Here is a 22,148-nt window from a genome sequence, read left to right as displayed (position 1 = left end):
AGGCTGGATAAATAAATAAATAACAGTCTCTACATCAGGTGGCATACCATACATTGGAAGGCAAGTGCAGACCAGGGTTTCAAGGATCAAGAGACTTTGATCTCAGAAACCTGAAGCTGAATGAGAAAAAGCAAGTTGCAGAATGATTTATGCTGTATGACTCCATTTACAGAAAAAATTTAAAGAACTACATATTTTTTAGGCTTAAACATCAGTAAAAGAATAAAAACAGACAGAAAAATGATAAAACCAAAATTCAGGATGGTGACTATCTCTGTAGAGGGAAGGGTAGGGGTGGTCCACGTGGGCTTTGACCATCTTTGCCATGGTTTTCTTAAAAAGAATATGAAATAAATGGGGCACAATATTAACATCTGAAAAAGCTTGCTGGCAAGGCCATACAGTTCATTTTATTATTGGCTATATTGTTCTGAAGGTTGAAAATATTTCATAATTTTTTAAGTGATGGAGATTTAAACGTTGGTTTGTTCACCACTGACCCTCACACATGGAGCTGGGCTCAGAGTAGGCCTGGGAGTTTGTTGAGTGACTGAATGAGTGTCTATGGCAAAGGAACTGCTTTGCCCCTGCTCTGCTCAGACCCCACCAGAATGCACTGACTGGGACCAGATGGACCTTGAGGGCACACAAGTGGGCAGGTATGGTTTAGTAGGAGAATGACCTGCCAGTGCAGGAGGGCAAGCTCATTTCCCTGAAGGCCCAAGGAGGGGCCAGAGGAGCCTAGAATTGTAGAGGGGACTCAGGCAGGGATGTGAGGGTGCAAGGAAGAGGATGAATGAGGGTTCTAGTCTGGGGTTCAGGATTCTTTGATAGGTGCCCCGCTCCACACCTGCCTTTTCTCCTGAAAATCATTTTTCTTGGCCCAGTGGGGGTGATGCTCAGGGCTAGGCAGACAGACTTAACCAGCTTCCAGATTTACAGAGACCAGCCCAGAGAAGGATGGGAGCAGCCAGCCCAGCCTCCCTGTATTTTCCAAAGGAGGGACCAGAAATCTACAGAGGATAAAGGACTTGGTCAAAGTCATACAAAACGTTGCCTGACTTACCAGGCAACCCTCCCCCAGGACAGGGAGTCCCCCAGCCACCCAAATTCCAAGCCCTCAGTCTGGAACACACAAGGGCCCTGTGGAGGCTTCCAGCTGACAGGTGGCACCAGCCTTGTAACGTCCCTATTCATGTGTTAGGCCTAAGGCCCTACACAAATACTGTCCTGTTGGCCAGGCTCCAGGCAAAATGGCACCCCTCCCAGCTCACCTGGGCCAGATCTCCACCCAACAACTTCCCAGCAGCTCTGGCTCCCAGCCCCGTACCAGTGAGGCCCACGAATAGCAAAGAGCTGCTCATTGCTTCGCGGCAGTGTAGGGTCCCACAGGTTCCTCAATGGGGTGCGGTGGCGATGAACACAAGTGCCACGTTGAAAGTGACAACGCCCACCTTTACTACCCCTGTTCCTGTTGTGCCCAGGGGCTCCGGCTGCTTCCTAGCTTAGCCTTTTAACTCCTTCGTATATCCCTAAAGATGAAGTAGTGCCTGGCATCAGACACTGCTGGTTTCAAATCCCAGGCCCACTTCTCACCTCCTGGGAGACCTAAGACAAGTCATCCAAGAGCTACTGGCTAAGGTCCCTCACCTGTACTGGAGGTGATGATGGTGGGCTCAGGTGTAAACGCCAGGAGGGGGGAAGGAGGCTCTGACGTGGCTGTGGCCACAGCTTCCGACAAAGTTGAGACCCAGAGGGGAGTGACCGACCCAGGATTCCCGGGGCCTCCACCTTCCCCGCGCAGCCCACTTCCCGCTCCCCGGCTGCGGCGGCGGCGCCCAGAGGCAGGGGCTGGAAGCCGCAGTGCGGGCCGCTGGGGAGGCCGGGCCCGGCGCCGCCCCCCGTCCCCCCGCCCCGTCCCGACCCGCCCTGGCCCGCGCCCCCTCGGGCCGCCCCGCAGCGCACTTACCCCGCAGGTAGGGCGCCCGGGGCGCCGGCCGTGGTCATCGCCGAGGCGGGCGGGCAGCGTGCCCCCGCGGACACCAGCCGCGGCCCAGGTGCTGCCACCGGAACCCCGAGCGGGCGCTGTGCGGCCGAGCCGCGGACGCGGCGCCCGGGGAGGGGCGCGCCGGGGGCGGGGAAGGCGGCGGGGCCGGGCCGGGCCTCGGTCTGCCCACCCGCGCAGTGGGGCCAGGCCGCCGCCCGCCCGCGGCCGACCGCAGACGCGGGCCCTGCAGCGGGCGCGGGTGGGAGGGCTGCCTGGGGCCGGCGAAAGGCGCCCCCCACACCCCCCATCACCGCTCTGACAGTGAGAGCCGGGGCGCCCAAGGTCTGCCCTGCCCATGCCCGAGAACCCTTTGCGCTCAGCCCCCGGGAGGGGTGGCTCACGCCTTCCTCACGGAGCCCCACCAATCTGGGCCCAGAAAGCTCTCCTAGACCTGAGGTCCACCTCCCTGCCACTCTCCTATCCCCACAGCGCCCGCCTCTCAGTGCCCCTGACCTGAGCCCTTCATCATCCTGCTGCATTGGTGGGAGGCAGTCATGCAGAGAAAGACCTGGATTTTAATACCACGCACTTGCCCACAGCTTGGCTGTGCTTGCAGGAGACCAGAAGGCAGAAAATCATGCCATTTAGCACTCACTGTCAGCCAGGAGTTCGCACTTGCCTCCCCAAAGAATCCTCATAACTGCCATTTTACAGATGGGGAAACTGAGGCACAGAGTTCATGTGACTTGCTCAAGGCCACTCACCTAAAAAATGGTAAGTTGTGATTGGAACTCAACCGTCCTGACTCCACACACTCTTGCCTTCTTGGTCCCCTCTCCCCTGAATCCCCAGGGCCTATGTAGGGTCACCCATAACACTTCAGATGCCTACTGTGTGCCCAGCCCTCAGGTATATGTCTAGGACCAGAGTTAAGTTAAAGCTGACCAGGCCTCCTGGCAGAAGAGCCACTGACTGGCCCATGAAGAGTTAACCAGCAGCCACCTCCAGGCTCCAGATGCTCTTGATCATGACTCATCAGAGCATGTGGCTGCCATTAGAGCTGTCCCTTCACAAAGGCAGGGGACAGAGGGAGGAGGGGCTCCAGCACCCCTGATCAGCCCTGAGCTCCAGGATGTCAGAAGAGGAAATAGGAGGAGACTGTAGAAGCAGCCATGTTAGAAAGAAGGCTTGGACTAGGTCCTGGAGGAGCCAGGCAGATTGGGCCCGGTGGCAGAAGGGAGAGGCTTTGGGGACAACTGTTTGAATCTTAGCAGATTGCCTGGGAAGGTAGTGAGTTCTTATTCTGTCCATATGTGAGCAGAGGCCAGATGCTCATAAGCAAGGGCCATCACACCTCTGGAATTCTGACATAGGCATGGAAAAGCTATTTAACTACAAGGAGCAGACTATGATAACATCCACCATCATCTTTAGAAGTCTGGGTAAAGGAGAATGCTAGAGAAGCTGGAGGAGCCCGGAGGCTTATTGGAGAAGGTGGGCACAGTTGAGTTTTGAAGTTTGTATTGTTTATACACAAGGAAGTTGTAGAAAGGATGTACTAGATGGGTACACGGATCAAAGAGCATGAAAGAGGCAAAGGCACATTGATGACAGCTGGAGTTTGTGAAGCTGGTGAGAAGCCCAGCAATGTGTTAAAGAGGAGCCTGGGTGAGGAGGCTGGTGGAGGAGACTCAGATGGGGGTGGGGGGTGGGGAGTGTCTTGTCACATGCCATGCACTTTCAGGTCTCTAGGCATTGGCACATGCAGTTCCCTCTGCCTGGAACACACCTTCTTCCTTGTTATGTATTATTCATTTGTTTAACCAAGGGACAATCCAAAAGCATATAATTGAAAGGCTTCTTTTAAAAAACAAAGAATACAAATTTATCAATATAAAATTTAGAGGGTCCTCCTAGAGCTTTCGAAGAGGCCAGGTAAGTGAGGAGTTCTGAAGCTTTATGCTACCTTAGCTTCAAGGTAAATCTTTAGTTGTATTTGACCAACATTTATTAAAAACCTGCCATGTGTGAAAGCTCACACTCACCCTGAAGGTTTCAGTTCAGATGCCTTCTCTTCCAGGAAGCCCTTCCTCCCTAATGGGGGCAGTAGCTTCCTGGGCACACGCTGCTCTAACCCATTCTGACCTCCCCTATGACCTGGGGCGAACACCATCTGTGTGGTGGGGTGGGGTGAGGTTTGTATGTGACTGTCTCTGGCATCAGACTGGGTGCCCCTGGGTCTGGTCAGACATCTCTGTGTCAGTGCCCGACTAACCACCAAAAACTTGAAAACTGGGCCTAGCGCTTTACCATTTTCCTCTGAGGTAATGATTACAATAATGACTGACATTCATCACAGGCTTATTATGTGCAGTATATGTTAAGTACATAAAGTGGATTATCTCATTTTAATGTACACATTTAACCACCTCTCTGAGCCTCAGTTTCTTCCTCAGTAAAATGGAAATTCTGCCTGCTTCAAAGGGTCATTTTGAAGATTAAGAATTCCTATGTGTAAAATGCCCAGAAATGTGCCTGGCCTGTGCCTACAGTGCTATTTAAGTGCTATGATGCTGGTGGTGGTGGGGCAAGGTAGATGCTATTATTCTCCACCTTGTACAGATGAAAACTGAGGCTCAGCTCTGCCTTCAGAGCTGGAACTCTGTCCACATCACAATAGTAGCAGTGATGCTGGAGCCACTCACCTGGTAAATCAGAGCATCAGAATGGCCTACCCTTCAGGAGGGCTCCACCTAGGCAGTTCCCAGCCCCCAGGAGCTCTGGCTCAGCCCCAGACCTGGGAAGCCCGTGAGTCACCATTACTTCCACCTCCCAACCCAGGTGACCTTGCTCAGGTCACCTACTTATTTCCAGGGGACCAGGAGAGCATCTTGAGTCCTGGGTTCCTTCCTCCCCTGCCAGGGGACCTTTTTTCTGGTGCTTTGTGCCTAGGAAATGGTGGGCCTGCTTTGCTCTCTCATTTTCTCCCCAACCAGCAAGAGCAAACAACTGGGCTCACTGCACTTCTCAGTGGCCCTGAGAAGCCTCATATAGACTAATTTCACCGATACCATCTCTCAGCTTAAGAAGACCTTCAGGGAATTCCCTGGTGGTCTAGTGGTTAGGACTCAGCATTCTCACTGCTGGGGTTTGGGTTCAGTCCCCGATCAGGGAACTTGTTTTTCAGTTGCTAAGTTGTGTCCAACTCTTTGTGATCCCATGGAGTGCAGCATTCTAGTCTTCTCTGTCCTCCATTATCTCCTGGAGTTTGCTCAAATTCATGCCCATCAAGTAGGTGATGCTATCTAACTAATATTCTGCAAGCCACATGATGTGACCAAAAAAAATTAAAAAAAGCCTTCAATAACTAACCTCCTCAGAATGCTCTAGAAAGTTCCACAGTAGCTTTATCTCCCATCCTACAGATGAGAAACCTGAGGATTGAACCAAGTGTGACTTGGACTCAGGTCTAGACATGTCTTCAACCAAATCTCAACCCTATCCTACAGAGAAAATGTGTGGAAATGGGTGGGGGAGATGTCACACAAATGGGGTCTGAGCATGTGAAAAGTCATGCCGCTGTAGAAGGAGCTTAAGCTGTGAAATCAGCGCTGCCTCCGCCTCTCTGAATCTCAGTCTTCCCATCTGTAAACCTGCGGTAACAGTGCCAACCTCTCAGGGATGCTCGTAAGCTTACTGAGCCTTACTCAGGTGACCCCTGGTCCCCTTCCCTCTTGTCAGCTGCCTTCTCAGTGCCTTTCTCTAGGCCTCTCCCTTACATGAAGCATCCCACCCTCACTGTCTCTAAAACCCAGAACTACCCCCTCAGACCCTAGAGCCCTCCCAACCAGCTGAGCTGGTGACTGTAAAGCTGGTTTTCCTTAAAGTGAGTGAGTGAGCTCCACCCAGCAGGTTACAGGCTTGAGCTCGTTAATAATTCACAAGTAAACAGGCTCATCCACAAAGGGCCCTGGAAGAGGGCCAAACCAGTCACAATTTTTCAATATTCCCTGGAGAGGGGCCCTTAGGGAGGACTAGGCCTCCTCCTTGGGCCGCCCCCCTCCCTCCCCATGGACTCTGGTCCTTACTAGCTGTGTAATCTTGGACAAGTTACTGCCTCACTCTGGCCCTTAGTTTCTCTCTTCCCACCAAATACAAAAGGAAGAGAAAGTTGGACCAGGAGGTCAAGGGCCCTCCCTGCTCTGATGTTCTTGGTTTCTGGGATCTGACCTCTTTTTCAAAAGTCTGGTCCCCCAGAGCTGCCAAGGGTGGGTCTAAGAAAGGAACGCCCTGTCAAGCACAAAAACCAAGAACAATTTTGAATGAAACGAAGATGCAGAATGCTAATGAGGGGTTTCTGGCATTGAGTGGCATCCTGTCAGAGGTCAGAGCTGCAGAATCAGGAAGATCCAGCTGGACTCCCAGCCACATCACGTCCTAGCTATGTAGCCCCCAAGCAAATCACCCTACTGGCTTCAGTCAGGGAAGGGAGGGAGTGTTTTAGAGAGCAAGTTTGCAAGCTGGGGCTTATACCCCATCTCTGACACCCTGGACCAGTGATTTGTCTTTGAAATGGGGATGTTGACGGCACCAACCTCACTGGGTTGTTGTAAGGATTAAATGAGATAATAGACGTAAAGCTCTTAGAATGGGCCTGGTCATTATTCTTTGAGCTTTAGTTTCCTCTCTCATAAAGCAGGGATAACAAGACTGACATGAGCAATAAAATAAGCAAATGGAACTGAAAGAGTTTTGGAACCCTGCAAGGCTAGCCAGAGAAGAGGGACTTCCCCTATGACATGCACCCAGACCTGGCCAGGACCACAAGGGCAACACCCACTGGACATCTACTACCTCCCTCAGGGCAAACGTGCCACCTCACTCACTGCTGGTGGGAGTAGAAAGTGGCACTATCTTTCTGAAGGGTAACTGGAATTATGGGCTGAGAGCCTTAGAAAGATGACCAGTAACACCTGGGCAGCAATCATATCTTAAGAAATAATCACAGACACAAAGATTTATGGTACATAGATGGTCATCATAGTGTTTCTTATAATAAAGATATAGCTGGAAATCATTTAAATGCCCATAAATAAGGAATTAGTTCAATGAATTACACTGAACTATTCTGCAGATGCTAAATTTATAGAGAATTTATTTGCCTGGATGACTTCATTGTCCCCTGTTTTCTCTGCTCTTACCCATGTCCCTTTATTGTCTACTCTCCACACAGCCCCAGCCCTACTTGATCAGACCATGTCACTCTTCTGTTCACACCTCTGCACTGGCTCCCCGTGGTGCTCAGTGCAAAAGTTAAAGTCTTCACCAGCCCTCCTGCCCCACCGTCTCTATCTCTCTCTGGTGTCATCTTCCTTTACTCTCTGATTCAGCCACACTGGCCTCCTTGTTCTTCTCCAAATATGTCAGGCATGCTACCACCTTGGGCCATGGTATCCTCACTAGGGGTTTAGAATCAGAGGGGCCACATGGTGCCTCCCACATCAGAGCCCTCTCCCACCCCGTACAGCTGCCCTTGGCCACAGAGGGTAAATCAGAATCCTGGGGTCAGTAGCTTTAACATCGTAAAACTTGGCATTTTAAATCATGAGTCTGACGATCACAGATGCCTCAACTTACAGGATCTGAGAATCCCATAGGTGAAAATTCAGCACTGGCCTTGAGTCCAGAGCCAGAGCCAAGGAAGGGACCCCTTAACAGCCCAAGGATTCCAGTCATCAAATTTGACACTCCCTATCTGGAGGCATCTTAGAGCTCCTTGAACTCAGGCTCAAACTGAGAGCAGGAAACCTGTCCATGGCAGCCCCAGCAGGCCCCTGGCCTCTTCAGCAATGTCCCTCCATTCCTGGGGCAGTCTTCCCTCCCACAGTGGCTCTGCCACTGAATTACTCTCTTAAAAGCATCCTGCCTGCTTGTACTTCCTCTCCTACAGGAGCAGCCATGGTGAGGGCATGTACTAGTATGGCTGGTAAGGGACCTTGTTTATAGGCCAAGTAGGTGGCCATCACTGTATTAAGATGCATGGGCATAATTTCTCTCTTCTAACAGTTCCTGTCTTCCCAGTTCTGGTGCCTGCAATCACACCACTGGCTCCCAAACCCTCCTTTTTTTTTTTTCTTATTTTAAGATTCATTTATTTATTTATTTTAGACTGTGCCAGGTCTTTGTTGCTGCACACAGGCTTTCTCTAGCTGTGATGAGTGCGGGCTCCTCTTCGTTGTGGTGGCTTCTCATTGCGGGGGCTTCTCTTGTTGTGGAGCACGGGCTCTAGACACACAGGCTTTAGTAGTTGTGGCATGTGGGCTCAGTAGTTGAGACTCATGGGCTTAATTGCTCTGTGGCATGTGGGATCTTCCTGGACCAGGGGTCAAACCTTTGTCCCCTACATTAGCAGGCAGATTCTTAACGACTAGACCACCAGAGAAGCCCCAAACCTTTCTGAATCCCCTCTGTTCAATGCAAATACCATAGACGGAGGATTCCCTTGTAGCAGTGAACTCACATTTACTGATCACTGAATCTGCCCTAGTGGCTGTCTGTCAGGTCCTTTACCAGTGTGGTTTCACCAGGTCTTCCCACCACTCAGTGAGCAGCTATTGTTTTACAGATGAGTAAACTGAGGCTCACATGGGTCAGGCAGCTGAATCAGGGTCATAGAGCCAGTATGTACACGGTAAAGCAGGGGTCGAGCACCTTCCCTTTGGCCAGGCTGTGAGAGACAAGGCAGCAATGGTGGGTGAGGGCCGAGGGTGAAGAAGTCACAGGTCCCGGGCTGAGAGAATGGAGACCTGGTTTGTTGCCTCAAGTGAGAGACTCAGAGAGAGATGTAAGAGCATCTGGGAGTCAGAATTCTCTGGGTATTTGCATCCAGCAAGTTCCAGCTGAGGTAGAAAGCCAGGCATGTTCAGTTCCTCACCTACTCTCCTCACACAGGGGGCTACAAGACACAGCACAACTAGGTTCTTACAGGAGGGCAGGCGGGCAAGAAATCCACGTTTCCCAGCTGCTCCTCATCCCCTCAGCCAAGCAATCTCACCCTCCTCAGAAATCATTCCCCCATGTTCTCATCAAAACTGAAGTATACTGTGCTGGGCTTCAAGGACATGGGGATAGATGAACCCTGTCCCCTCTTCATATGTAAAGGGGAGACAGAAGGGGGTGACCATGATCCACTGTTAAAATGGTCTGTCTTCTCAGCAATATCCTTTCTCCACCGGTAGCAGGGTCATCTTTAAATAAGTAAATCCCCTCCCTAATGCCCTCTAGTGGCTCCCAACACACAATAAAATCCAAACTCTGCCCTATTCTGGGTAGCCTGCCTCCTGGATCCTCAATGACACATACACCTCTCTACTCTTCAGACACATCTCAGGCTTTGACAGGAAATATCCTCACTGCTGGAAATGCTTTGGGCATAATGGATTTTACTGTCCATCACATTGCTCTGTTTTAAGCCACATATGTGTGTGTGTGTGTGTGTGTGTGTGTGTGTGTGTGTGTGTGTGTGTGTGTGTGTGTGTGTGTGTGCATGAGTTTGTGCTCAGTCATGTCTGACTCTGTAACCCCATGGACTGTAGCCCTCCAGGATTATGTCCACAGGATTATCTCAGCAAGAATACTGGAGTGGTTTGCCGTTTCCTCATGGCTGAATCACTTTGTTGTACACCAGAAACTAAATACAACATTGTATTTAGTTGTAAATCAACTATACTTCAATTAAAACAAACACACCAACAAAAATACACAGAAAAATCAAACCTATGGTATTAGAAGTCAGGACAGTAGTTACCTTTGTGGGCTTGCCCCTAGGAGGAGCACAAGGGAGACACTGGGGGTTGGTAATGGTCTGTGTCCTAATCTGGGTGCTGGTTACATGGGTACTGGTTACCTTGTGAAAAGTCATTGAGCTCTGTACACTTAAAGAGTGTGCATTTTTCTGTATGTATGCTACCCTTGAATTAAAAGTTTAAGAGTTAAAAAAAAAATTTAAAGAAAAGAGGTCATCTAAAGTTGAATCTTATGGGGTAACTGTCAGGAGTGGTAGATGGCATTCCAGGCAGAGGTAGCCCTGAGCAGCTCAGCACAGTTGTGCGAGTCCTACAAAGTCAGCCGTTGTTGCTGGACCAGAGTGGGGGTCAGGGAGTGGTAGGAAGTGGGCCTGGGCAGGTCACAGCCCCTCCCCTGGAGAGTCTTGACCTTTCACCACTAAGTGATAGAAAGCCACAGAAGAGTTTTAAAGCAGAAAAATGACATGGTCTGGTTTGTGATTTAGAAAAGACCAATCTGAAGGATGGTCAGGAAATGGAAAAGTTAGGGGCTGTTGCAATAGTCCAAGGGGAATGAACAGCTTTGAGAGACATCAAGAAGCTAAAATCAGCAGAACTCGGAGACCAGGGTGGAGGTGAGGAAGGGAGGTGACAGAGATGACTCCCAGTTTCCAGGCTTGGGCAACTGAGTGGATGACTATGCCGTTCATTGAGATGGGAACACAGGAGGAACAGGTTTGAGGGTGGGATGTGAAGTTAGATTTTGGGCTTTCCGAGTTTGATGTGCCAACAGGACAGTCAGATGGAGGTGTTGGGAGGGCAGTTAGATTGCCCTTCTCCAGGGCATAGCAGGTTGAGCTTTAAGTATACAAAGGAAAGGAATTAGGGGTCAAAGTTCACAAGAGAGGCCAGGGCTGTCCCCTCTCCCCCTTCTCATGAGAACACATCTGGAGATACCAACTCACCCAGGAGTTGGGGGTGACACACAGAGGGGATGGCACAGCCGTGAAGGGCTGACTGGGAGGCGCTGTGGTGCACACGGATGCCCACTGGGACCTAGGATTTCCCTCCACGCTGCTGCCCCAGATGTGGAGGGTGAGGGGTGTGAGCAGCTCTGCTGGAGGAGAGGCGCAGCTGCCCACACCTGACTCCCAGTCCGGCCCAGGTCCAGCTCACCTGAGTTGCCCTCACAGGTGCAGCACCGGAAGCGGGGCTTGGGGTGATGGGTGGTTATCTCTCCACTCCCAAGCCCAGCCCTGCTGGGGGCCATAACACGCAAGCAAGCGACACGTGGGGCGGGTAGTGGTGAGAGGCAGAGGGCTGCCCCTCCCGGGGCCCTCCGGCCGTTACCCCGCGCCCAGCAACCCGCACGCTGCCGTCTCTAGCTGTGTCCCGTCAGTTGTCCCTCTGTCGGCTGCCGTCCAGCAGTCCCACCCGCGCCTCCCGCCGAGTCCCCACCCCCGCTTGGTACCTGTAGTCGCTTTTCCCGGAGGACGCCCCCTTCCAGGCGGTCAGAAAGGCCATGGACGCGGGCCCGACTCGGAGGGGTTGCGGGCGGCCCCTCGCGGCGGCGGCTGCAGTAGCGGCGGCTCGGGCGGCCGCACCTGGACGGGGTGGGAGGGGCGGGCCCCGTGGCTCCTCCCCGCCCGTCCGGGCGCCTCCCTGCCTGGAAGGGGCGTTGGTGTCCAAGAGCCGACCTGCGGTCCCAGGGCGAGACCACTCCCGTCCACGGTCGTCGAGACGATGAGAAACTGAGCCTCCTCCCTCCCCCCCAGTGATTTGTCCAAGGTCACACAGAGAGCCAGTTGCAGCGCCAGGCCTCTCCATTTCCAGTATTGAGCCCGTACTCCGTATCGATGAGTGATGGTGTCACCAATGTCTTAAGTGCAGAACCCGCCTTGCCAGGGCTATACCTGAATGGGGTCAGGGGCCTGGGGCTGCCCTCAAAGTGCAGGGCACAGAGCAGGAGAGGCGGGCAAGGAGCGGACAGGAGGAAGGAGCTGTTGGAGTGTGGGAGTGCAGGCTGCTGGCCGAGCAAGGCACTGGGACATGGCCCTACTCACAGACTTCTGGTTTCCAGCCCCTGTGGGAGGTGGGAGACAGAGGAGAATGAACCTGTCTCCAGCACAAACTTTCTTTGGAACCCCGCATTTTGTCTTAGGTAATGTACATTTTCACTTTTTATTTAAAAACAGTAATAAATAGAAGAATCAGCTCTGGAGCAAGTGAGCCCCTGGCAGTGCAGCCCAGCAGGTTGCATGAGGGTGGGGAAGGTGGGAGCTCGACTAAAGGTGAGGAGCAAGGGAGCGGCTTGAGGAGGTATTCCAGAAGGATCACTCCAAGGTGGAGTGTGTAGGATGGATTCAGGGGTCCCTGGAGACTTCTCTCTGTGAGGGAGTCAGGGGAGGTGAACACAGGTCAGGGGGGCAAGATGGCAAAGGGACCATTTCTGTCTCTTTTTAGGCTGGGTCTGTATCCTACATCTTGAGCAACACAATTGATGCATCAAATGGTGACTAATTGTAATGTGTCAAACCCTAAGCCAGGTGTTTTATACAAATTCTTATTTAATTTCATCTTATTAAATACCCACCCCCATTTCAGTTGACGAAACTGAGGTTCAGAATGGTTCGCTGACTTCCCTGAGACCAAACCTTACAACCAGATCTGTCTGCTCCATCTGGTGCTCCCCCCAGCCCTGCCTGTGGCCTACAGGTGGGCAGGGCATGGAGTGGGAGTCCTGGTCAAAGCAAGGCTCACCTGGGCAGTTTCTCTCACTTTTCCTTAATAAGCAGCAGAGAAAATACAACCTTTTCCCCTTTCTCTGAGCACTCATGTTATGGTCTTGGCAGATCAACAAGGGCCCGAGAATGCTGCCTATCTGACCACAAAGCTAGAGCTTCCAAATCTGGAAATTCCAGTTACAGTGTACTCAGGAACCCAAACGCCTCAACTCAAAGAGCTCTGCCCCGTCTGTCAGCACTGGGCACTGCAGATAGCCAACTTCCTCCTGGGCTCGCAGGCATGAATACCACAGGGGCTCAGACGGCCTGGTCTCCTATAGGCACCAAGCCCAGTCTAATCCTGAGTGGGATTAAAGTCTCACCCAGCCTCCAAGCCCACATCCACCACTACTTCCTAAAGGAAGCCTTCCTGTATCTCCCAGTGGAGGACTAGCTCCCTCTTCAGAGATTAATTTTCTCAGAGCATTTAGCACTATATATTTTTTTAATCCTTATATTGATTATCGATGACCATATTAGTCTCACTCTTCAGATTTCCATCTGAAGGTACAGAGAATGTCTCTCATTTGTGTCTTCCACGGAGCCTAACACCATTGTTACACATAGTAGATGCTCGTTACTGAGAGAATGAGGGACCTAATATTTATCAAGTTTCTCCTTAGTGGCAGACACTATGCTGAAGGCATTTACATACACTGCCTCTATTCTGGGCAACTCTGCTTTGAGAATATTTGAGTCAGTTCAGAAATGTTCCTGAGATCAAATTAGGAACTGGGGGGAATTCTCTGGAGGTTTAGTGGTTAGGACTCGGAACTTTCACTGATGGGGGAGGGTTCAATTCCTGGTCAAGGAACTAAAGATTCCCGCAAGCTGAGTAGGGCGGCCAAAGGGGGAAAAAAAAGAACTGGGATTCAATCCAAGGGTTCTCAAACTTCACGGCTTGTTTCCTGTTCTTCTTTGACATCTGGACAGCTTCATCATCATATTATTTTCATCACCATCATTTGCTTAGAACTTTGTTAGGCATTATTCTAAAACCTTCTTATGTACCAACTCATTTCATCCTCAAAATAATCCTATCAGGTATGTCCCTTTACAACCTCAATTTCTATAGTTGAGAAAATGAAGCAGAGGATTAAGCAATCTGCTGAAGATACCAAAGGCTAGTTAAGTGGCAGAGCTAGGACTCAACCCAAGCAGCCAGACTATAGAGTCTGTATCTTAACGCCAGTCCCAGTCTGCCTGCCACCCAAGATCTTAGAATGCACAGAGTATTTATGAACCACTTTCCCAAAGTTTATCTTATTTTGAATCTCACGTCCCCACCCTCCACCCCTCAAGGTATAGCAGGTTTTATTAATATTCTTTCCCATGCTCTGGAGCCAGACTGCCTGGGTTAGAATCTTGGCCTAACCACTTGATAGCTGCTTTTGACTTCAGGCAAATTACTTAACCTCTCTGTGCTTCAGTTTTCTCATCAGTTAAATGAGGATACCACCACCACCTACCACAAGTGTTGTTGTGAGGACTAAATGAGTTGATGCAAACAAAAGAGAATAATGCTGGACAATGTGTGACAGTTTTATCCAGAACCAGTGGGGAACACTTAGTATCAATAAACTTTGAAGATAACAACTTTATTTCAACAATTTTATTCCCTTAATCATATATAGACATTTTCCTAAAATATTTTTTTCTGTCTTCTTAAAACACAGACATGACGGCTCTTACTTGGTGAATATCTGCCATGTAGAAGGAATGAAAACTTTTTATTCATCATCTTTAATCTTCACAACAACCCTGTGAAGTAACTGTAATCCCCACTGAACACCAGAGAAGTTAAAGAGATTTACCCAAAGTCACACAGCTAGCAAATAGTAAGGCGAGCAACCTTCTCAGGAAGCAGAGTTGCTCAGGGTCTTCTTTGAGAACATCAGTTCTTGCTTAGGGCCCAGAGTTGCTGTGTTTGGTATCTGTTGACAGCTCAGGCTCAAAGGGTCTTATAAGGCCAAGGATGCAAAAGGCAGCCTGGTGCGGTGGAAGAGCAGGTCTCAAAGTCAATGCACTTGGGCTGGGGTCTTGGCCAAGTCATTTCCATCTAGGTGGGCTGCCGTCTATGGGGTCGCACAGAGTCGGACACAACTGAAGCGACTTAGCAGCAGCAGCATACATCATGTTTTCTATCTGTGATAGTGTTGTGAGCATTAAGTAGGGTAATGCATACTAAACGCTTTAGAGACAGGCTCAGAGATGGTCCTTAGTGTCAGCTACTTTTCCTTGTCTCTTTTCCTTTTTACAAAATAACTCAGTCCTCTGAAGTTTTGACTCCAGAGGAAATAGAAAGGAGAGGCTGAAATTAATCTCTCAGGTCTTGGACAGCTGAACACATTCTGCACACTTATTGTAGAGGAGAAGAAAAATAAGTCAGGTCTTTCAGCAAGGACATACCTTCCCTCCATAAGATAATCCTTTACATTATTAACCTGTATATACATTAGGAGCCACATTTGTTACTTGAAAAGAGACACTTAAAAAGATGACTTTCATTTTATCTTGTGACCTGGTATATATTAATAACAAATTCTATTTCACAATTTTTAAAATGCTGATTATTAACATATTAAAAAATCTACAAGTGTAATATAAGGTTTGCTTCAACATAATCTGAAAGGGAACTGGGTAGGAATATACATAAAATAAGATTGGACATGAACTGGTATTCATTGAAGCTGATTATTGGTATATGAGTGTTCATTCTAATTTACAGGCATACCTCATTTTACTGTTCTCTGCTGTATTGTACTTTGCAGATATTATTCTTTTTACAAATTAAAGGTCTGTAGCAACCCTGCATAGGGCAAGTCTATGGGCTCAATTTCTCTACAGCATTTGTTCACTTTGTGTCTCAGTGTCACAGTCTGGCAATTCTTGCAATATTTCAAACTTTTTCATTATTATTAAACTTGTTATGGTGATCTGTGATCTCTGACATAACTATTGTAATTGTTTTGGCATTTCTTAGCAATAAAGGATTTTTAAATTAGGGTAGGTACATTGTTTTCTTAGACGTAATGCTATTGCACACTTTAAATAAACTACAATGCAGTATAAACACAACTTCTATATACACATGTGATGCACTTTACTGTGATACTCACTTCAGGGGGTCTGGAACCAAGTGCCTTTACTCCTGTTTCCATTTTCTCCATGCTGCTGGCTGCACTAAACTGACTTCACAACCCAACTAAGAAATTACAACCTACCTGTTGAAAAACATCAAGTTAGAGACTAAAATTATGCACACTCTAAAAGGGTTCTATATACTACAATCACATTGAGTGGCTGTGTTTCCTTCAAGTGGCATTTTCTCAAGATTTGTTTAAAGGGAGTAAAGAAAACACATCTTATACGGTCAAGCCATTACTGATTCAATACCAGTCAGAACTTAGAAGTTATTAAGGAAAAGCCTTCAAGGGGTTAGACCACAAACCTTAATGTGATGGGGATCAGTGGATGTTTTATTACAGAGGTAATAGGGCAGATTTCAATTCTGTAAGAATCTGACTGCCACATGGAGGATGGTCTGGAAGCAGAGAGAAAAACAGAGATTGGTGGCAAGGAGATTTGGAAGCTTAAGCAAAAGCCTGAAGAAAGATGATGGAGACCTGAGCTGGGGGAGTGGCGCAGGGGACGGAGGGGACAGATTTGAGAGATACTTAGAAGGCAGAGTTGTGAGGATGGTTTGGAGGAGGAAGAGCCAAGGAGAAAGCCTGGCACACATACACTCAATAGATGATATGATCAAAGAGAGGGTGAGGTCAGAGCCCAGGGAGTGAGATGTTTCACTAAGAACTCAGAAACTGGGGAAAGTCAGCCTTAGGAGGAGCTAAATATATAGTCTATATATGTGATGAAAGTAGGAAATGCCAAGTCACCCCAAAGAGACTTTATAGCTACCCAACCAGCCAAACCAGACTGTAGCCTGATTAAATATATTAGTCTTAAAAACATGTTCATCCAAGGAGGCTGCAGAGTGAGGAGCCTCACAGGTAGGAGGCATTCAAGCATGGGCAGAGAGGAGTCTTACTCAACAAAGTGTGGGTGCCACAAGCCTAGGGCAACATTTGCTGGAAACTGACATTTTGGTCTTTACAGCAGTCCCCGAGAACTCGCTTAATATGAGCTCTGTCTCTTTTACTGATGAAAATCAGGTTTCAAAACTTGAAGGTCCGACCTTGGATAAGGTTGAATTCACCAAGTAATGAACATCCCTTAAATGAGGCTTTCCAGGAGACTGTCTGCCAGTCTTGTACCATCAGCAGAGCTCTGCCATCAAACGATGTGGCCTTGTTAAAGCTGAGTTGTTTGCTCTTTAAATTTTGACAGCTGCCATCTACGCTTTTACTAAATACTGTGTCCTAGGGATACCCCATCTGGGAAGTCTTTCCCAATCCTGTCAGAAATATTCTCTCCTTCCTCTGGGTGTCCCAGCACTTCTATCGTAATCTTCAGTGTGCAGTGCCGTGAAACTAACTCTAAGTAACATCTGTCTCCCCTACAGACATGTTGCACCCTGAGGGCAAGGCTCTGACCCAGCACAATACCCAGAACACAGTACACCTTAGCAAAGGTGAATGAAATGATAATAATCTTCTTGCTGTACATTTCCAAAACTCAGATAAGGAGGGGCTTTATGGCAGTGAGAGGTACACTACTGAGCCATACATCAAAAGTGTTTTAATGTAAGTTTTGTTCTGCAGAGCCCAGGGATTGAGCATGGATTCTGGAGCTAGACTGCCTGGGCTTGAATCCTAGTTCTGACACTTTTTAGCTCTGTGATTTGGGCAAGTTGTTAATCTTTTGTACCTTAGCTTTCTCACCTGTAAACTGCAAATAACAGCACCTAACTTAAAGAAGTGTTATGGAGATTAACATGAGTCAGTGAACAGACCTTCCTCGACTTATAATGGGGTTATATATTTATTTCCCCATAAATCCATCATAAATTGGAAACACATAAGTCAAAAATGCATTTAATATACCGAACAGCAGAGCTCGGCCTACTCTACTTTAAACATGCTCAGAATACTTAATGTAATGTTAATGTAATGTTAATGTACTGTAAGAACACTTATATTTACCTATAGTTGGACAAATTCGTCTAATACAAAACCTATTTATAATGAAGTGTTGAATATCTCATATAACTTATTGAATGTTGTAGTGTAAGTGAAAAACAGAATGTCAGGATACTCCGTGGTCTTAAGTGTACTGGTTGTTCACCCTTGTGATTGTGAGGTGGACTGGGAGGTGGGCTGCTGCCCAGCATCATGAGAGAGGATCATATAGCACATCACTAGCCTGCGTAAAGGTAAACATTCAGAATTCAAGGTATGGTTCCTACTGAATTTGTATTACTTTTGCACCATCTTAAAGTAGAAAAATTGTAAGTTGAACCAGCATAAGCTGGGGACTGTCTGTATATTAAAGTGCTTCAAACAGTACTGGCATATAATAAGTGGTGTGAGCTTGAAATTATTATTTTTAAAAACTCTCTATGCACAAGAAAGATTAGAGGTATTCACACTATGAAGCAGAAGCCACAGGTCAAGAACAGAGAGACTAGGTGCAACAGCATTGCAAACTCAATGAGTAGATCTATTAATAATAAAACATGTATTTGGACAAAGAGACCTGGAAGTCAGCTTCTATTCCAGTGGTTCTCAAAGTGAGGTCCCTGGGCCAGCAACGTTAGCTTTATCTGAGAACTTCTCAGAAATTCAGATTCTTAGGTCCTACTCTAGACCTACTGAAATCACAAGCTTGTGGATGGGGTCCATAATCTGCACTTGAACAAGGCCCGATGCTCGCTGAAGTTTACATCCACTCCTTTTCCCTCACCAGCCACATCTAATCAAACTCTGCGTGCGTGCTAAGTCACTTCAGTTGTGTCTGACTCTTTGCAACCCTATGGACTGTAGCCTGCCAGGCTCCTCTGTCCATGGGATTCTCCAGGCAAGAATGCTGCAGTGGGTTGCCATGCCCTCCTCCAGGTGATCTTCCTGACCCAGGGATCAAACCCATGTTGCTTTTGTCTCCTGCGTTGGGAGGCGGGCTTCTTACCACTAGTGCCACCTGTAAGGCCTCTTCATTCTCTTAAGTAAGTCCCCTTCTATCAGGCCTCAGCCACAGTCATATTTTGGGTAATTACCATCTCCTGTGAATGACTCCAATAGCCTTCACCTGCTCTCCCTGCCTTACCTGGCTTCCTCCTAAAGTAATCCTCCAGATCACCACCAATGAGTTCTTTCTTACACAAACACTTCACTTTTGGCCACAAACCTACTCTAGCCACACTGAACTAGACTTCAACACGTGCTGTTTGCTAGCACACTGTATCGTGTTCTATACTTTCACTCGATACAACTGTGGCTTCTGCCTAGATGCCTGTCCCTTCATCTATGTGACAAACTCTCCAAAATCTACTACCTTTGCCTACCTTTTGATGCATTCTTTCCAGAGCTTTGCTGGCACCAAGAAATCAATTTTTGTTTTTACCAGTTTCATGGCTTTGAAATTTGTACTTTTTTAATAAAAGAGAGGCTGCTCTCTTCCCTGTGTTCATATTTATCATTTGTCATATTGTTAACAAAAAATTGTTGAGTGCTTTCATGTGTCAAAAACTATTCTAAAGGGGGGTTCTGGGAAGGGGAAAACATGCACACCCATGGTGGATTCATGTCAATGTATGGCCAAACAAATACAATATTGTAAAGTTAAAAAACAGAAAATAAACTAACTTAAATAAAAAAAAAAAGAAAAACTATTCTAAACCCCGGTAAAGATTAAATATGAAAATGAATTGGGAAATGTTTTATAAGATGCCATGTGGTATGTAGTAGGTTTATTTCAATAATCCTCAAGAGCAGAGATTACATGGATTATTCTATTTATGATATTTCTCCTCTGAATTCTCACCTTTAACAGGGATAGAGAGTAGTGGTTGAAACAGTACAGCCAGTCTACTGGGTTCAAATTCCAGCTCTATCACTTACTAACTATATAACTACAAACTATTCTAAACCCTGGTAAAGATTAAATATGAAAATGAATTGGGAAATGTTTTATAAGATGCCATGTGGTATGTAGTAGGTTTATTTCAATAATCCTCAAGAGCAGAGATTACATGGATTATTCTATTTATGATATTTCTCCTCTGAATTCTCACCTTTAACAGGGATAGAAGAGTAGTAGTTGAAACAGTACAGCCAGTCTACTGGGTTCAAATTCCAGCTCTATCACTTACTAACTACATAACTGTGGCCTAGTTAGGGTACCTCCTCTGGAAAATGGAGACAAAGACAGTACCTATACATTACAAGGTTACTTTTTAAAGGATTAAATGAAATAATATATGTAAAGCACTAAGGATTCTGCCTGAAGCTCAACACATGTTATCTGGTATTATTTATCATGCTCTGTTCCTAGAATTTCCTATAGGCAATTTTTTTCATACAAAATGAAACAAAGCACAGTAAACTGGAAAGAGTGTCATGTTTTAGAAACAGGGAGACCCAAGTTCAATTCCTGGCTCATCTACTTATTAGCTGTATCATCTGAATCACATTATTGTAACTTTTTTGAGCCTCATTTTTCCTATTTTTAAAATAGATGCTGAGGACTTCCCTGGTGGTCCAGTGGCTGGGACTCTGTGCTCCCAATGCAGAGGGCCCGGATCTGATCCCTGGTCAGGGAATTAGATCCCACATGCCCAACTAAAAGATCCTGCCTGCCACAACAAAGATCTGAAGATCCAGCATGCCACAACTAAGACCTAGTGAAGCCAAGTAAATAAATAAATACTGAAAAAACACAGATGCTAATAACAGTCCTACTTAGTGCTGTTGTGAAGATTAAACAACATGGACAAAGGAGCCTGGCATGCTACAGTCCATGGGGTTGCAACAAGTAGGACACGACTGAGCGACTAAACACACACACACACATAAAGTGCTTACTGTAGTGCATTCAATAACCAATACTTATTTTCACTATTAATAATAACATGGCTGAATTTATTTAATTAAAATAATATTAAAAAGCTGTCAAACTCAAATCATTCAGAACAATCCTGTGAGCTGGGTATTATGATGCTCACTGGAAGAAGAAAATGAGGCTCAGTTCAGTTCAGTCGCTCAGTCGAGTCCAACTCTTTGCAACCCCATGAACTGCAGCACACCAAGCCTCCCTGTCCATCACCAACTCCCGGAGTTTACTCAAACTCATGTCCACTGAGTCGGAGATGCCATCCAACCACCTCATCCTCTGTTGGCCCCTTCTCCTCCCGCCTTCAATCTTTCCTAGCATCAGGGTCTTTTCAAATGAGTCAGTTCTTTGCATCAGGTGGCTAAAGCTCAGGGAGGCTAAATATCTTCGTCAAAGTCTTCTTTCCTAAAAATGGCAGACTAGGGTTGTATGAACTTTTGACACCACAGTGCCCCCCAAGAGTCACAAATCCTCATTCAACAAATACATACACAAACCACCTATGTTTTGGACACTGTCTCCATGCATATATTTCCTATCTTTCTTTCACAAAACAGGTGTCAACTAAAAACAAGTTAACATTTATTGGGTATTCTATACCAGGTACTATGTCTCAAGCACTTTACACATATTCATCTGTGCTGATTGCATGTCTACCCTTCCATGGATACAGCAAGAACATAACACAGAATCGTGCAAAACTCCATGTCAGATAGGATGTATGGATACTATGGTTTATTATTACTTAAAGTTTATTGTTCTCATAATTACAGGCTACAGTTTAGAAGTTTGAAACATAAGAGAAAATTCTATAAAGAGAATTCAAATAAATCTGAACGAGTAGGTATAAGATGGTTAAAACCTTGTAATAAGTGCTACTTAGCTCTCAGGAATACTCATCTGTCCTTTTCCATCACAGGCTCTGGAGCCAGAGTCAACAACATAAAATATAATCATAAATGACTCTTAAGACATTCATCCTACACAAGTGAGCATGGAGGTTTAGAGATATATATATATATATATATTTATATAATATATACATACTTTAATATCATATTGGTCCACTGAGTATATATATTTTAACAGAAGATAAGAATCTATGTAATCCAGTTAAACACACATAAGATTAAGGTACACTTATTACACTGAAAGTTGGTGTTTATAAGTTACAGATATTTTGTACTTTCCAAAGTGTTCTTTTAATTAAAAAAATTTTTTTAAACCATTTCAAACATCTGCTCATTTTCCCAGTGCAAAAGAAGGTTGTTCAAGTCAACTTACCTTTTTCCTAAAGTGTAAGGGGAAGAAAAAAAAACCCAAAACCCACTATCATTTACAACTCCCAACACTACCTTCTCAATCAACTTCTGCAGTATATCCTTATAAATGGATTAGTTTATCAAAATTAAAGCCTTGTGATTATGATTCAGCCCTTGCTTTGTCTGTATGACTGTCATACTGAAGTGCTTTAATTTATAAAAGTAGAAAAAAGTTAGCAATGCAAGAAAATAGTTTAAATTCATTTTGAACTGCAGTAACCCAATTGTGTGTGGAGAGAAAAAAAAGCACCATTTCAAAATGAAA

The 22,148-nt window shown here is 46.6% G+C and overlaps 1 protein-coding gene across 4 annotated transcripts in view; it reads right to left on the bottom strand.

The window, feature by feature from the left end:
* The window catches only part of TTC39A (tetratricopeptide repeat domain 39A), a 46,995-nt gene extending 35,652 nt beyond the window's left edge, over positions 1-11,343 (bottom strand). The window contains exon 1 of one of the 4 annotated variants that reach the window (XM_081485533.1): positions 11,243-11,343. In XM_081485533.1, the coding sequence (XP_081341659.1) occupies positions 11,243-11,295 (53 nt within the window). In that variant the 5' untranslated portion in view covers positions 11,296-11,343. Of the gene's footprint in view, positions 1-1,969; positions 2,112-2,751; positions 2,804-10,947; positions 11,162-11,242 lie in introns of those variants that run through there. The other 3 variants (XM_081485536.1, XM_081485538.1, XM_081485535.1) reach the window with 3 other exon arrangements.
* Between the last annotated feature and the right edge of the window lie 10,805 nt (positions 11,344-22,148).

Source organism: Giraffa tippelskirchi, chromosome 5, assembly GCF_054371585.1.
Source record: "Giraffa tippelskirchi isolate mGirTip1 chromosome 5, T2T-mGirTip1v1.2.pri, whole genome shotgun sequence".
NCBI classification, from domain to species: Eukaryota; Metazoa; Chordata; class Mammalia; order Artiodactyla; family Giraffidae; genus Giraffa; species Giraffa tippelskirchi.
Note: the sequence above shows the minus strand (reverse complement) of the source record. Positions and strands in the feature narration are given on the sequence as shown.